Below are 16776 nucleotides of genomic sequence, written 5' to 3'. Positions count from 1 at the left end.
TGATGAAATTCAACCATGGAAGGGGGGTTTCAATGAGTAAAATAGCAATGAGAGAGTGAGAAATACTTGCATATATTTGGGCCGATAAAAAGCAACCACTATCAATGGTGGCTACAGTGCGACAAAGGAAAATGTTGAACAGGGCAACAGAGAGAGAGAGAGAGAGAGAGAGGAGAACACGCGGGATCAACAGATGAAAGAGATGAGAGAGAGCTTTTGGGGATGTATAGTGGTTCTCCATATATGAGAAATCACTATAAGTCCCCTAAATCAAAACTCTAAAAATATGGAATGAGATAAGAGGGAGATTTTTAGCTCCTCCGAAATTTTTTTCTATAATTTGAGGACAACAGTAATTTAAGGAGGTACCGGATGAGAATGCTATGAGCGGAATAGGTTTATGAATTATGATGCTCAACTTGGGTCCAAAGTCATGTCATGGTTTGACGAGCTCCGGTTATTGTACTCGACTCGAAGAGCATCCGTAACTTAAAAGTAGTTCAGGCCCAAAAATATAGCACAACATGTTGACCGAGCTTGAATTTGCCTTTAATGTCGTTTAAAACTATTTTGGTAGAATTATTGTATATAGCAAGTAATTCTTTCAATTGTTAAGGCTGTGTTTGTTTGTTAAATCAAATTTAATTTATCTTAAACTAATCATTAATGAGATTTACTATTTTTTTAATTTTTTATAAAAAGTTAAATTCATCTCAATATATTTCATATATTTTAGCTTAAAAAGTTAAATTCATCTCAACATATTTCATATATTTTAGTCTAAAAAGTTAAATTCATCTCAATCTAAAAAAGTTAAACTTATCTCATTGAGATTTATAAAATATTATTATTTACAACTTAACTCAACTCATCTTAATATATAAACGTAGTCTAATATTCGTGGCCCTTACAACTCTAGCATTACACGGTGGCAAACATAAAAACTCCTCCAATGTTTACAATCTAAAATGATGGGGTCACGAATTATAAAACTAAAACGATAGTATGATTATTAAATATGCTCATCAAATATGCTCACTCATATATATATATATATATATATTTTTTTTTAATAGTTAAGAATGTTTAAAAAATATTTAAAGAAAAAAAAATCATTTGCACTAGCGTAAACATTTAGATTTCGTTTGATAACTAAATTACTCACCACTTATTTTAATTTATATTATAATTTTTTTAAATTTTAATATAAAATATATTAAATAATTTAATTTTTTTAAATTTTTAAATAATAATAATATTAAAAAATAATATTTTATTATCTCAATTTAATTTAATTTAATTTAATTCAATATCTAAATCCAGCCACACCTATCATCAACCATTGTAAAAAGGAAAAACTTAGAAACAAGATTTCGTTTGGTCGCTGACTCGCTACAGCGAATATACCTACAATTTTTTTATATAATTTATTTGAAATCGATCAATATAATTGTAGATTGTAGATTAACAAGTCAAATTCTTTAAAAAAAAAAAAAAAAACAAGTGAAATGATAAGTGCACGGAGGGATACGGAAGATGTTATTCGAAACCCGAAAAACAGAGGGGCTATTAGTTCTTGCAAGTTTATTCAGCAAAATAAAATTCCGAAAGGTACCGGAATATCTCTACTTCAAAAGGAAAAACCCTAATCGTCCTTTACTTCTCACAAAATCTACTATTTCCTGCGGGTTTTAACCTTACGAAGAAGATGCCCTCCGAGGATTCGAAGCCCGTGAGGGTGGAGGTGGAGGACGAGGAAGAAGCCGACGACGAGCAGAGCCTGGGTTCTATTCTCGAAGGGCGCAAGAAGAAACCCTCTAATATAAGTGATGGTTCGGCCAAACCTCGGCCCAAAGAAGCCAAAGTGAAGAAAGAAGAGCCCCTAGGCGATAACGATGATGATAATGGCAAACCCATTAAGGCTTCTCTTTCCTCCGTTTCACGCTCCAAAGTTAAGAAGGAAGATAATGATGATGACGATGACAAGCCCCTCGCAAAACGGAGCTCTAACACCAAGCCTGACAAGGTTCGAATCTTTTTTTTTTCTTTTTTTTTTCCAACTTTAAAAGGCCTATGCTTTCTGGAATAAGGGCACACAATGGCTTTCTTCCCGGAAAAGGGGGGGGGGGGGGGTGGAGTTTTGGCCTAGCGAACAAAACAATGCAGTGGACTGTTGCTTGAACATTAATATATTTGTTCTTCGTATTTTCTGGTTTAGTAACCGGAGGTGACTATTGTTGATTAACGGGTGCGATTTTGTTTTCTTTTGTGGAAGGAACTGAAGAAGGCAAAGATAAAGGAGGAGGGGAAGAAAAAGAAGAATGTAGATGCGGCAGCAGAGAAGAAGAAGAGGGAGAAGAAGGTTTATGATTTGCCTGGTCAGAGGCGAGACCCTCCTGATGAGGTCTTATTCTGTCGTCTCTATTTACTTACCTAAAGATGTTTTATTCGAGGGTTTTTGAGTCTTGGGATTAATTGTTGCATTCTGGAATTTCAGAGAGATCCCCTCAGGATTTTTTACGAAACTCTTTATCAGCACAATCCAAATAGCGAAATGGCACAGTTCTGGTGAGTCATTTTTGCCCCAGTTGTGTAATCCTTTTGGTGCCGGTGCCGTAAACCCTGTTTTGATATTGAATAGATTAATTTTTGTTTTAGGATGTAGAAAAGAAAAGAAAACTGCATCCCTAAAATAAAGGAATGCATTTGCGACGTTCCCCTTTCCTTCTCACCTCTCTTTAGATTAGTCACAGCATGTGGATTTTAGTCATTTACCTGCTTACTACTTGTTAAGAAGGATAACCTTGAGTGTGTGTGTAACTGAGAAGTGAGGAAAACAAAAAAAAAAATACTGGTACAAAAGCTGATACTGCAATCCATTTGATTTGAAAGATTCATTGAGTGGCGTCTGAAGCGATATTGACCTTCACAGACTCATTATATTACGCATAGTATATATTTGTGGGTTGTATGTATCTCAGTAATTACCAACCACATCATGGAATGCATTACGTCGCATTCTGGGGCATTAAATATACCAGATACACACGAATATTATATATGTAAATAAGGATTTTGGACTTCATGTCTTTTGTTTGATCTCCCTGTTTTCTAGTTCAGTTTCTGTTCTTTTTCTGCTCATTCATTTTTGTTTGTCTGTTGTCATTGTTAATGACTTGGATATTTGATTTCATATCCAACAAAACATATTTTTCAAGGCATGCATGTTTGATTTTATTGATAGGCCAAGAACTGATTTAGTTTTTGGGTGAGAATTTTACTAATGTTTTTGGTTTAGATTCTTACATTAGTAGAGATTATGGAGAATTCTTAATGCCTTCCCTACAATCTTTGTAATGCTACTTATCAAAAAATCTTTGTAATGCTATATATGCACTTGTTTATTTGGCAACAAAAAAATTTTTGGCTTTCAGGATTTTTTTTATTTACTACGCAAGTCATTTTGTTTTTTTAATACATTAAAATGGCATCATGTAATTTTAGACATCTATTTTGGGCTTTAAGTTGACGTCATACTAACCTGTAGTGTGTGCCATTATTTTGGTGTTAATATTGATCAATCAAGTTCAAGGATTGCAGTATATATATTTAGCGTTTAGTCACACTTTACAGGTTGCATTTTGCAATTTTCTTGTTGGACATTGATGGTTGAGCTGCTTCTCTGTCCTTAATCAGAAATTTGGCTATTCCTAGTTCAAGATTTAAATAATCTCCACATAGATGGACGAATGAAATGAGTTTTTGCATTAATTTGGTGCTGGCGGTTTATCTTCATTAAATCATTAATGATTTAACCTTTCAGGTTGGATCATTTTATTTTTAAACTGGATTGAAGAACTAAGTTTTAGCTTATGTTGAAGTGCTCATAGTTAGCTATCATAGTCACCATATTTTTTCTGTAAGAAGATGACATCCCCTCCTCTGGTTGGTGGATGGATATTGAAGATTGCCATCTTTTGCCTCTGGTCCACTCTCCTATTTAGTCCTCTCTCCTCTAAAAGAAAAAAGAACAAGAAGAGATATATATGGAGCGCACCAATAACTTTGGTCTGTTGAGCACACTCACGAATGGATTGGATAGGTTTAATGTATAGCTATATGCATATTACACATCCCCATCTTTTGGAATATTTGTGTGAGCTTTCCTTTTTTCCTTCATAATTTTGTGTTGAACTTCCAGAATGTTTTAATGCTTATTAGAATGTGATGGATAATATGATCTGATTTAGTAAGTTTGGCTCACTTGATAAGTGGCTACTTTGTCATATCTTGTGTTTGATTTGACTATTGCTCTTGGATGATTTGGTATTTATGTTTTTTTTTTAGTCTATTCTATGTAATATAATTACCGGTAGGGTTATCACGCAAAATTATTTATGAATTCAATTTGACTGCAGGATGATGGAATCTGGTTTGCTTTCCAAAGAGGAGTCAAAGAAGGTTTATGAGAAGAAGCAGAAGAAAAATAATCAGCAGAAGATTAGTTCCCCAGCCCAAGCTGTAGCTACTGTGAAGCGGAGTACTCAGTCTGTTAGTGTTAAAAGAAAACTACCATCTTCAAACAAAAAGAGGACGACAGACTCAATTGTTGCATCGAATAAGCAGAAGATTAAAGGTGGAAGCTCTGAGGATGAATCTGATGATGACATTGTTTTAGCTAGAAAGAAAAAATCATCCCCCCTACTTTCTTCTAATAAACAGAAGACAACAGTGTCCAAAGTTTCATCAAAGCAGTCTAAGAAGCGGAAACAGTTTGAAGATGAAAGCTCCGAGAATGAATCAGATGATGACTTTGAAATTGATTCGCGCAGAGTTTTTAAGAAGCAGCGAGCAGCTTAACTATGTTGGATAATATCTATTTTCCAATTAACTACTATTAACGCTAATATTGTCAATGTCCTTATTGCGCATTGATGTTATAGAAGATTCAACTGTAATTTTGACTTCTACGTTAGGCCAGCCCATTCTGAGCTAATTCTTCGATACAAAATTGACGTCGTTCTATGCTGTTAAGCATTTGTAGTAGACGTGTTATATTACAGCTTCTGGATTGGATACTTCTTTTTAAGCAGGCTGGCTGGTTTAAATATATTGTCTAGTCTTGGACCTTTTTATTTATTTATTTCTGGGATACATTAATTGGCTTCATTAAACCTGACAAATGTTCTCTGATTTAAATCATCCGGTCAAAATTCTAGTTCTTGGCAATCCTACTGAGAGCATGAAACTGAATGTTGACAAATGATAGTAGTTTCAAGTTTGTGAACATTAGCGAGTACTCGGCAATCTACTTAAGAGCCGGTTTAGATTGAGAGTTATTATTCATTACTATTCACAAGTTTTACTACTATTTATAAATTATTTTAATTCATTTCATCTCTCAATCTAAATGGACCTAATGTTTTCTCTTATCATATTCTTTTTGTTTGAATTTAGTGGAGTAGATGAAGATCCCGTTTGGCATTGCTGAGGAGTCTTGGGCCCTTCTCTCAAGCGTTAGAACCTTTTTAATATTTTTGTGTGCCACACATGTTTAGAATATTTATCTAAAGGAAAATGATAGGGCTATCGAGAATTGGGTCCCGACATGGGTCTCAATACTTTTTTTTTTTACTTAGTAATTATTAAGGATGTATTTTTTAATGATATTGTGATTTTTTTTAAATGATTAAGGATATAAAAAAAATCTATGGAAAAAAAAAAAAAGATTTGGCCTTCTAAAGACCCATCCTCAGGCTACATATTTGATGAGTGTCCAAGGGTGTAGCACTACTCTTATCTAAAAATCAAATAAATATTTTACGAATTGCATTAATGTATTAATATACGTTGAAATTCTTGTTTCATCTAACTAGTTTAAAACTTTAAACGACTCTCTTAAATGTGTTGTATCGATCAAATACACTTAAGAAAGGTCAACCAAATATTATTATACTCAATCATCCACTTTAATATATGTTAAAAGACTTAACTATTGATCTAAAAGTTTTAGAATTGCTGGATACTGATTTGTTAAGCTTTTAACTGGCTTCACTTATTTTTCAATAATCAATGACTTAACATTGTGCATATACATATTATTAAAATATTTTAATCTAGCTTATAATAGGTAACACCTTTTGTGACAAACTCGTGACATGATGCCTGTTCTAATACCAATCAATAAAGATCCAATCATTGATCCAAAAATTCTAGAGTTAATAGATACTGATTTGGTTAAACTTTTAACTCTCGAGATCATAATAATTAAATACTCAAATTGTGATGTAAAGTCAAATTATCAGATCCAAACTCAATATTGAAGAACCAATCCCTTCAAGTAAAAAAAACTGAAAAAATCTACGATAAAGATATTCAGCCCTATAATACATATATATATATATATAATATATATGACATTTCCTCTTGTTAATCCTTTTTTTATTTTCCTTCTTCAGTGAGAGATCGAGCGTTAGGGAACTTCCCAAGGCACGAGATATGTATATGCATGGTCGGTATAGTTTTTTATTCCCTCGCTTTCCATGCATTGCTTTTAGAATCCAGCGACTAACAATGCACAAAAAACAAAACATGAGATGATTATGAGACACGCTCATCATTTTATTTGTCAAATTCATCATTTTCAAAAGTATAATTATCAAAAGAATTAATTTTTCACGCTAAATGTTTCAAGAGACCATCTTCTTTGGGCCGAATGTTTATTATTTTATTATTTTTTAAAAACGAATGGTTATTAATAGAGAGACAAATAAAACTGGATATTGAAAAATGTAGCATATCTTTAGTGCAAGTACATTTATTTTAGAGGCAAATGTGTTTATTTATTTTTTTGTTGGGAAAGATTTCGGAGGCAAATGTTAAAATTAGCAGCATAGCCTCTCATGAGAACTAATGAGATGTGAAAGGCCGATGCATGTGCAAAATCTTGCATTAAGATTTACATGATATTTGCTACTCGAATCAAAATAATGGAAATGTGTTGGATTTTGATAACGACGCATGCAAATACGTGGGTAAAATATGATGTTAATTCATTCGTATTTAAGTTGAGTTTGAAAGCAAACACATGATCAGATTAACAAATGAGAAGAAGTCTGGCCGGAAGGTTCTCGTTATTTTCCTCCAACGAATAAACTGTACAAAAACGTATGTGTATCTATATATACATGTCCAGCTCAGCCAAGGGACTGACTTAAGTGCCAAATTAAATTAACAAGCTAAGTAAATAACAGACTAAGTAAAAAATGCATGAAGATATTTAACATGTGCTGTGATACTCCCCTCAAGAAGGAGAGTAAATGGAATGAACTCCCATCTTGGTGATTAACTGCAGAAACTGTTGATGTCCAAGGGCATTAGTGAGCACATCTGCTAGTTGGTGTTGTGATGCCAGATGAAAAGTCTTGATTACTCCATTTTGTATCTTCTTCCGTATGAAATGACAATCCAGCTCAATGTGTTTGGTGCGTTTGTGAATCACCGGGTTGGCAGCAATGTGTAAGGTAGCTTGATTGTCACAAAACAATTGATCACTTTGAGTATGGGATATATGAAAATCAGAAAGAAGGGTAATAAGCCAAACAATCTCGCAAATAGTGGATGTCATTGATCTGTATTCAATTTCAGCAGATGAGCGAGAAACAATAGATTGTTTTCTTATTTTATTTCCAAGAAACCAAAGAGTCACCAAGAAATACCAAGAAACCAGTTGTGGATCTATGACTGTCATGACAAGATGCCCAATTCGAATCCGTAAAAGCTTTAATGGTTAATGAGTTGTCAATAGGAAAGAAAAGATCATGTGCAAGAGTGTTTTTAATGTACTATAAAATACGATAAACTGCTGCCAAATATCTAGGCTTGTCCGTGTACTGACTGAGACGATGAGCTGAATAGGAAAGATCAAGCCTTGTAAGTTTAAGATGTCTAAAAGAGCTTAATTGAACAGGTTGTCTACAAGAGCCTGCCAATCAGAACTAAATAGGTTGTCTACAATCAACCTCTGTAAATTGTTGGATTTGTCAATAACTCCCCTTCATTTTTAGCAAGTCTAAGATTATGCTCCATAGGAAATAAGGCTGGTTTGGCCCCAAGGAAACCAACATCTTGTAGAATCTCAAGAGTATATTTTCTTTGACACTAGGAAATTTCTTGTGGAGATCTAGTTACGTCCAAATCAAGGAAATATTTAAGCTGCCCAAGATCCTTAAGTTCAAACACTCCACAAATTTGATGTCATTACTTGCTATCACAATATTATTAACGTAAACAAAAATGGCAATAAAGGAAGAGCCTTGGGATTTTGTAAAAAGTGAGTAATTATCTTTGGACTGCACAAAACCCATGTCAATATGGGTTTTAGAAAATCTTGAGAACCATTGACGTGAAGCCTCTTTTAGACCATAGAGAGATTTGGTCAGTTTACAAACTTTGGACTCCCCCTTAATGTGGAAACCAAATGTCATTTTCATATAAACTTCTTCCAACAAATCCTCATGTAAAAATGCATTATTCACATCAACTTGAACTAAATGCCAATTCTGGATAGCAACTATAACAAGTAAAGTTCTAACAGTAACCACTTTAGTCACTGGGGAAAAAGTTTCAAAATAATCTAGTTCTTCTTTTTGGGTGTAACCCTTGGTAATAAGCATAGTTTTATACCATTTTATGGAGCCATCAGCACAATATTTGATTTTATAAGCCCATTTACATCATATGGGTTGTTTTTCAGAGGATAAAGTGGTAACAGTACAGGTATTGTTAGCTTCCAAATCTACAATTTCAGCAGTCATATCATCTCTCCAATGAGAGTGCTTGACTACTTGTTGATAAAATTCATGTTCAATATCAACAGTAATGGCTAATGCAAAGGATTTATGACTAGAAGACAAGCAATGATAAGAGAGAAAGTTAGAAAGATCATACTGTGTCCTTGAAGAAGTAGAACCTTCTCCAGAATCTGATGTAGAGTGTGCAATAAAGGAGTTGCAATAAAAGTTCTGCAAGTAACCAGGGGCACCTCTAATTCTATTGGATCTCTGAGGAGAAACATATGGAAAAGTATGATATTGAATAGTAGGGTTGTGTGAATAATCTGCTATGGAATTAGGAATGGTAGAAGTAGGAGAAGGTTCCCCAAGAGTTGGAGAAGATATTGTTGAAGGCATAGTTAAAGAATCTATTGTTGAAGACGCATCGAGTAGAGGTAAAGTAATAACAGAAGTTGAAGATGAGAGAATGACAGATTTATAAGGAAAAACATATTCATGAAAAACAACATGTCGAGAGATAAAAGTCTGATTATTGGTAATGTTTAAGAGCTTATAGCCTTTGATACCAGAAAGTAACCAAGAAATATACACTTACGAGCTTTAGGATCAAATCTGGTTCAAGATCGATGTAGTGTGAAAGCAAAACACAAACATTCAAAAGTCCTTAAATGAGAATAAGAATGAGAGGTTTGAAATAGAAGATCAAAAGGAGATTTTTGTTTCAGAACAAGGGCTGGAAGTCTGTTTATGATGTGAGTGGCTATAAGGACAGCATTACCCCAAAAATGAAGAGGCAAATGAGACTGAAACATTAAAGCTCCAGCTGCATTCAGAATATGTTGATGCTTTCTCTCCATAACATAATTCTGTTGTGGAGTTTTAACATAACTTTTTTTATGAATGACACCTTTAGAAGTCAGAAAAAGGACAGAAAAAATCTAGTACCATGATCAATATGAATTTTTGTGATTTTAGTATGGAATTGTGTTTTGATCATAGGAAAAAAATTCTGAATAAGAAATGCAACTTAAGATTTGCTCTTTAAAAGATAAACCCAAGTAGCACGTGTGTAATCATCAACAATAGTTAAAAAAATCTATAGCCTTCAAAAGTGAGAATGGAGAATGGTCTCCAAACATCCCAATGAATAAATTCAAAAGGCAATTCAAAGACATTATTATTATTAGGGAATGGAAGCCTTTTTTGCTTAGCTAGTGGGCAAACTGAACATGGTAAGTCAGATACAACTAGGGGTGTAAATTCAAACCGGAAAATCGGACAGAACCGGACTGAACCGATTTTACCGGTTTTGAATCGGTCCGGTCCGGGATCGGTTCTTAGAATGTGAAAACCGGCCGGTTCCGGTTCGATTCCAGTTTTAGGATTTTTCGGATCGGATCGGACCAGACCGGTTGATAAAAAAATATATATAAAAAATAATATTTGTATTATTGTATATATAAGTTTTATACAAAATATTATATATATTAATATATATAAGTTTTATATATTATGTATAATTATAAATTTTTATATATAATATATATAATTATATATATTCATATATGAAATAATTTCTTATTATAATTTATAAATTATTACATAAAATGTTAATACTAAATCACTAAAAGTTTATAACTAATACTAATATATAACTTATAACTATACCAATAGTCTAATATTAATACTATTATATAGTCTAATATTTTAATAAAAGTATAAAACAGATATTTTTAAATCAGTTTTTTTTTTAACAAATTTTTAATGACAAATTGTGAAACTTACATTTAAAAAAAACTGAAAAACAGACCGGACCGGACCGGACCGGAAATCGGTAAAATTGAAAGTACCGATTTATAAGGGTAACCGGTGCGTAATCGGTTTTAAAAAATACAAAACCGGTACATACTGGTTCGGCCCTAGATTTTGTCCAAAATCGGACCGAACCGGACCGGTTACACCCCTAGATACAACAAAACTAGGAACAAAATTATGCAGAAAATGCATTCTCGAAACAGAAGGATGTCCCAATCTATTATGCCAGAGTTCAAACACAAAACATTTAAAAAATGCAGAACAAGTATATGGCTGCAGTGTATTATTAGAACTAGAGATATAAGGTAAACTTGATGAAAAAGAAAAAGAGGAGCCTAACTCTTGCAGTATGTAAAGGCCTCATCTTTGTCTACTCACTCCAATCAGCTTCCAATGGATTAGGCCTTTGGATAAGGCATACATCAGAAGAAAAAAGAAAACAACATGTGAGCGATTTAGTTAATTTGCTAATAGAAATTAACTTGAATGTAAAAGAAGGAACACATAAAACATCTTGAAGGATAAGATGTTTAGAAACTTCAAATGTACCAACATGTGTAACTGAAACACAATGGCCATTAGGAAGTTGGAAAGTAATGTTAATAGCAAAGGTGATAGAAGAAAAAAAAATGCAATAAATGGAACCATGTGGTTTGTTGCTCCCGTGTCAATAACTCAGGAAGAACAATCAAAAATAGAAAAGGCATTTTTGGTAGATGAAAATATGGAATGACTAGTATGAGAAGATATACCAGATATTGGAGATGAAGTAGAAGCTATGGTATTAATAGCAGGAACAGATTTAAAGGATGTATGAGAGTGAAGCATATCCAAGAGTTGCTGATATTGAGTCTGAGTTAATGAAAAAGGAGATGCCGGTGTGGGAGAGTTGTTGCTAAGAACAACTTGATTGGGCATGGACTGTTGTCGAAATTTAGGTTTGTATCCTGGCGGAAATCCGTGAAGTTCATAACACTTCTCGATCACATGACCGGTAAGTCCACAATGTCTACAAACCGGCTGTTCCTTTTTAAATGGAGGCTTTGTAGATATGGAAATGTCAGACTTAACAGCAAATGCATGTGCCTCAGTAGAAGCCAAAGATCCAACAGAGATATCACGTTGTTGCTCCTCTTGTAAAACCAGCTAAAACACTTTATTAAAGGGAGGCAAAGGCTCCATTAACAGAATCTGAGCCCTTGCAGATGAAGATGACTCATTGAGGCCCATCAAAAATTGAAGAACATGTTCCTGTTGAACATATTGGTTCAAAGTGTGAATTGCATCACAAGAACAAGACGGGGGTGGCTTGTAATTGATTAACTCATCTCAGAGGGCTTTCAACTTAGTAAAATAGGCACTCACAAAGAGTTGGCCTTGAGAGAGTGTGGAAATACTCTTTTGTAATTGAAAAATATGCAAAACATTTTTTTGAGAAAATCTCTCTTTGAGATTTATTCAGATTTCATATGCAGTGGTTATCTATAGAACACTAGCAGAGATTTTGTTGGAAACGAAGTTGAGAATCCAAAAAATCACCATGTTGTTACAACGTGTCTAAGAAGAAAACAAAAGATTAGCAGTATTGACAGGTTTGAGAATCGCATCGTTGACAAACACTAGCTTATTTTTCGCACACAACGCCATGGCCATAGATCTGGACCATGTATGATAGTTGTCACCGATCAAGGGCTGCGTGACAAGGATAACGCCAGACAGATAAATGAAGGCAGCGCCATGGAAGACGAGATGCGGGCCTGAGAGAATTCTATTTAGACAGACTTGAAAAAATTTAATACCATAACAAATGAGAAGAAGTTGAGAAGGTTCTCGTTATTTTCCTCTAAGGAATAAATTGTACAAAAAAGTATATATATACAAGCTCAGCCAAGTGACTGACTTAAGTACCAAATTAAGCTAACAAGCTAACAAGCTAAGTAACAAAATAACAGACTAAGTAAAAAAATACACGAAGATATTTAACATGTATTGTGATACAGATTCTCTAAGATATTCCCTCCCCTCTCTATAAAATATTAACAACTCCTCCCTTATTCCAATTCAAGGCCAAGGAGAAGTTGGCTCCTCCAATCTTCTCTTCTTATATACTTCCTCCCACAAATTGTATTTCGTGGCTATTTATAAGATTTCTTTCATTTCCTCTCCACTAAGTTAGAATATATATGATCTATTGTCCTCTTGGTGTGGAAACATCATGTCATTTTGTTGTTTGTCATTGGTATTTAAAATCAACGAACGTGAAAGTTTTGTAAAACAATCAGCGTATGAAGCTCACGTGTCGCTCAGCCAATGCAAGAGTTTCGCACACTGTCATATATTTAAACCTCCAAATGCCACGCATGCAACATGAATTGACTATTCATATCAGGATTTGTTAGATTTGCCTTGTTGATCTGACCAATCTCTTTTGTGTTTAAGCTCCACATGTCGACATTGTTGCAATTGTTCTTGATGATCAGCCACCATTATTCTTCGCTGTTTGATGTTATCGATCGAATTATGTTATAGTTTTATCTAACTAATATTTGGATCCAGAGGAAAAATATTTGGAGATCTCCATCAACGACACTAGAACATTAATAGCATGTAATGATTCTCCAGTCTCCACCAAATGTTGCTTTAGGCTGCATACTAATGACACAAACCACTTTTTTAGCGATCCTCTAGCTTGGTCGAGCCAAGAAACATGGGCCTCTATATATTGGATTCATTGCTCATTATTTATTTTATCATTTTGCACCGTTTGGACTTTTGTCGGGGCCAACATAAAATCTTGGCGGGAAAAAAAAAAAAAAAAATAAGAGAGAGAGAGAGAAAAAAAAAAGTTAGGTTTTGAATATACTTTGGAGAAAAATGAAGGTACTTTTAAAGAAAAAATTGATAGAAAAACATGAAGCTGAATGATATTGTGGCAGGCTGCAGGCATTCATTAAGCTACTTGTAGTTGTTAAGAATTACATGTACCACCTCTTTTTTAAGCTTTTGTTGGTGGGGATGGTAATTCGTGTTCGCAATTAGTATAAATATCGTGTCAAGTCATGGACATTTAATTATATAGATCGATCCAAACCTGAATCATTAAACTAAACGGTAAAGACTTTTAAACCATAATACGACTCGTTTAAATAACGAGTCATGTTATGTCACATATTTTGACCAATTTAATAATTAATTAAAAATGTGTCAATACAATTCGACTCATTTCAACCAATTTCATGTAAATAAAATGAGTTAGCCCGCATAATACATTTGATCTAATTAAAATAATTTCAAATAAATATTAAAATCTATATTTATTAATAACCACAATATCTCAAAAAAAGAAAGTAAAGACTACATACTAACAAAAAATATCAATATTTTTCAGATGTTAACCTATAAATAAAATCAATATTACAAACTCAACAATAACAAATATGAACATAGGTTCAAAATTACAATTTTAACATAAAAATATAAGTATATTAAGAAATATTAATATTACAACCCAACAATAATAAAATTATAATTTTAAAATAAAATTTAAACGTGTTGTTGAGGATTGATTTCGAATTAACAGGTTGACCAATTATTGACCTATTTAATAATCGTGTCTTAATGGGTCAATCATTTTTTTTTACCCGATCCCATTTATATCAAACTAAAACTCATTAATTTTATATCGTATTCGTATTGAATCGTATTCGTATTGAATTCACAAGTTGCATCACAGCCCTGATTGGTGGCACTTGTATGTACAGGAAACGACTTCATCTTACATTAGTTGTAGCACAATTTTTCCTGCCAATCAGTAGCTAGTGTAAAATCTTTTTAGATAAACGACCTGTAGCACAAAAGCAAACTAGAGGGTGAGCACGTGCGAAGTACGCACGCGCCTCCTCACTGGTCGTAGTAAACAGAGACCATGAACCCTAGACTGACCTCAATCTCCCATCTACGTTACACGTGTCCTCAGCCACAACCTTACTATGGCTTTCTATTTGCTTTTATGTTCATTAGCCCCGTCACCAAGCAACACAACACAATCTTGCTCTGCCTTCAATCCTCACCCAATCCTTTGCCGGCTCCTTCCCTCTCTCTTTCTCTCTTCTTTCTCTGCAACTTTTCCTCTGTGTAAGGACATTTGACAGCGACAGAAAGCTTTCTCATGGATATCTATATGTAGAGAGAGAAACATAGACATAAAACAATGATGGACGCTAGCGCTCCGTTCCGCGAGTTCACTACGGCTGAGATTGAGTTGGCCGACATCTTGCTCCACCTGCCTCAATTGGTGTTTGAATCAGAGAGTCGCTGTAGATTTTGGTCATGGTCCGCCAAAAGAAGGAGATCTTCGTGGCGTTCGGTGCAATCTTTCGATTGTTTTCGTCTCGGGTACTCGTCCTCATCAGAGTTGCGTGGTGGGACTGATGTTGGCGGTGTGGGTCCTGTATGTGAGAGAGAAGGTGCACCGGCGGTCAAAGCCGAGGCTCCAAGCCCTGCGACCCCTCTTGCGTTCTCGCCCGGAAGCGAATCTGACGAGAAGCCCAAGCAGTTGTCGAAAAGAAAACCCCCTCTTAAAAGGGTATCTCTCTCTTGCCTTTCCAGTCTTTCGCAGTTTCTCTTCATGGTGTTTCAATTTTCTTGAAAGTGTTGACTGCTGGTTTTTCATTTCTTTTCAAAATTTCTTGCTAAAATTTGATTTTCTTGAGGTTTTGACTACGTCCATGTTTCTTGGTGTTTGGTATATATGATTCCGATGGCTTCTTTTTCCTTTTTTTAATTTTTATTTATGGTTTTCTGTTAACTGATTTGTACTTCTTGGCTGTTGTTGATGTTGTAGAAGAGAGAGGATTGGTTGGAGATCATAGATGAGTTAAATCGGCGTAGGGATTCGCTAAAAGGGGTGAGTTTTTTTTTTTCTTTTTTTTTTGGTTGCTTTTACTTTATCAGTTTCATAGAATTTTACCCTCGAAGTACGTGTGTTGGGGTATTTTTTCTTCTTACTTTCGTTTCAACTACAAGAAAATTTGGAGCTATAATTACTCTCTAACAATCCTTCTAAAACCCAAACAGGAGATTGAATGTATGAGGAGTTATTGCACCTATTTGAGAGCTTCCAATTTGGAGATGAAAGAAAGGGTATTTTTTTTTCTGATGAAGATTTTACCAAATTTTTTTTCTTTTTTTTGGGTTTTTTTATCCTTAAAATAGTTATATATAATTTTAAAAAAATTCTTTACAGTTGAGTCTAGGACCCGTTTTGAAGACCGTCGATCCTCACGGTGGTGGAAAACAAGACACAGATCGGACGGTTCAAATGAAGTCCTCGTTGCCATCTAGCACTAACAGAGGATTTGGCGAAATTGGTGCGGTCAATGACAAGGCGGTCCCATCTGGTCTCCTTGATCTCAACGTCTCTGCAGAGGGGATGGGCTTTTCAGGACCGTTTGATCTCAACGTGAACAACAAGAGCATGATGAGTAGGGTAATGGCGGCTCAAGCTAGACACAGAAGGATGCAGATCTACAGGGCCAAGAAACTCAGTTGCCGCTAATCATAAAAAGCAAGCAAGCTACACGAAGAGCCGAAAGATTTTTTATTTTTTATTTTTAATGGTGAGGCTTTACTCACCGTTTTAGGATATTAATATGTTGTTAATCGGGGTTTTTTTTTTTTTTTTTTTTTTTTTTTTTTTTAAGGAATATATTGTTAAGGTGGGTGATGTCTAGATGTAAGTTTGGAAGAGCCCCGTGATTTTTGTTTGGTCTGCTGAGGAAAGTTTCTATGATATATAATTTGTCGGGGGTTTTTCTTCATTGCCCTCAATGACGCCTCAGATATTGTGTAGAAAACGTCCGATTACCCGATGCGGGAATAAATGTATTGGTTGATGGTTGGTTGCTACCGTTTTAGGCAACGTGGGAATCCAGCCTTTGGTGGGAACCATTTAGTTCCGCGCCTATATTGGTTGTCTTTAACTATAAATTTTTTTTTTTTAACTATAAAAAGATTTTATAAAGTTAAATCTATAAATTAATATAATTTTAATGTATTACGTTAGATTTTTTTTTTCAAAAAAGATGACAGTATCTTAATTTTATTAATAACTTTCATTTATGATAAGAGAATACCATAGTTACAATCATAATACTTAAGGGTTACC

General features: G+C 34.3%; 2 protein-coding genes across 4 annotated transcripts; both read left to right on the top strand.

Annotated features, from left to right (window-relative positions):
• The first annotated feature begins 1526 nt into the window (after window positions 1–1526).
• On the top strand, window positions 1527–4970 carry LOC121260572 (triadin). 2 transcript variants are annotated; one of them, XM_041162509.1, is made up of 4 exons: window positions 1527–2026; window positions 2285–2404; window positions 2498–2568; window positions 4419–4970. In XM_041162509.1, the coding sequence occupies exons 1-4, from the start codon at window positions 1709–1711 to the stop codon at window positions 4858–4860; spliced, it is 951 nt and encodes a 316-aa protein (XP_041018443.1). In that variant the 5' UTR covers window positions 1527–1708; the 3' UTR covers window positions 4861–4970. The 2 variants fall into 2 exon arrangements, with proteins under 2 accessions (XP_041018443.1, XP_041018442.1); XM_041162508.1 differs by having other exon boundaries at window positions 1528–2026; window positions 2276–2404.
• A 9649-nt stretch (window positions 4971–14619) lies between these two features.
• LOC121261563 lies at window positions 14620–16348 on the top strand. 2 transcript variants are annotated; one of them, XM_041163989.1, is made up of 4 exons: window positions 14620–15195; window positions 15457–15516; window positions 15687–15752; window positions 15856–16348. In XM_041163989.1, the coding sequence occupies exons 1-4, from the start codon at window positions 14821–14823 to the stop codon at window positions 16165–16167; spliced, it is 813 nt and encodes a 270-aa protein (XP_041019923.1). In that variant the 5' UTR covers window positions 14620–14820; the 3' UTR covers window positions 16168–16348. The 2 variants fall into 2 exon arrangements, with proteins under 2 accessions (XP_041019923.1, XP_041019922.1); XM_041163988.1 differs by having other exon boundaries at window positions 14621–15195; window positions 15454–15516.
• Window positions 16349–16776: the final 428 nt, after the last annotated feature.

Source organism: Juglans microcarpa x Juglans regia, chromosome 4D (genome assembly GCF_004785595.1).
Source record: "Juglans microcarpa x Juglans regia isolate MS1-56 chromosome 4D, Jm3101_v1.0, whole genome shotgun sequence".
Taxonomy (NCBI): domain Eukaryota; kingdom Viridiplantae; phylum Streptophyta; class Magnoliopsida; order Fagales; family Juglandaceae; genus Juglans; species Juglans microcarpa x Juglans regia.
The sequence above is the reverse complement of the archived record's forward strand: the minus strand, read 5'-3'. Positions and strand labels throughout refer to the sequence as shown.

Coding starts and splice junctions, on each gene's coding strand:
- LOC121260572 (XM_041162508.1), top strand. CDS start 1,709: ATGCCCTCCGAGGATTCGAAGCCCGTGAGGGTGGAGGTGGAGGACGAG. Junction 2,405..2,497: donor GGCGAGACCCTCCTGATGAG/GTCTTATTCTGT, acceptor CTGGAATTTCAG/AGAGATCCCCTCAGGATTTT. Junction 2,569..4,418: donor AGCGAAATGGCACAGTTCTG/GTGAGTCATTTT, acceptor ATTTGACTGCAG/GATGATGGAATCTGGTTTGC.
- LOC121261563 (XM_041163988.1), top strand. CDS start 14,821: ATGATGGACGCTAGCGCTCCGTTCCGCGAGTTCACTACGGCTGAGATT. Junction 15,196..15,453: donor GAAAACCCCCTCTTAAAAGG/GTATCTCTCTCT, acceptor TTGATGTTGTAG/AAGAGAGAGGATTGGTTGGA. Junction 15,517..15,686: donor GTAGGGATTCGCTAAAAGGG/GTGAGTTTTTTT, acceptor AAACCCAAACAG/GAGATTGAATGTATGAGGAG.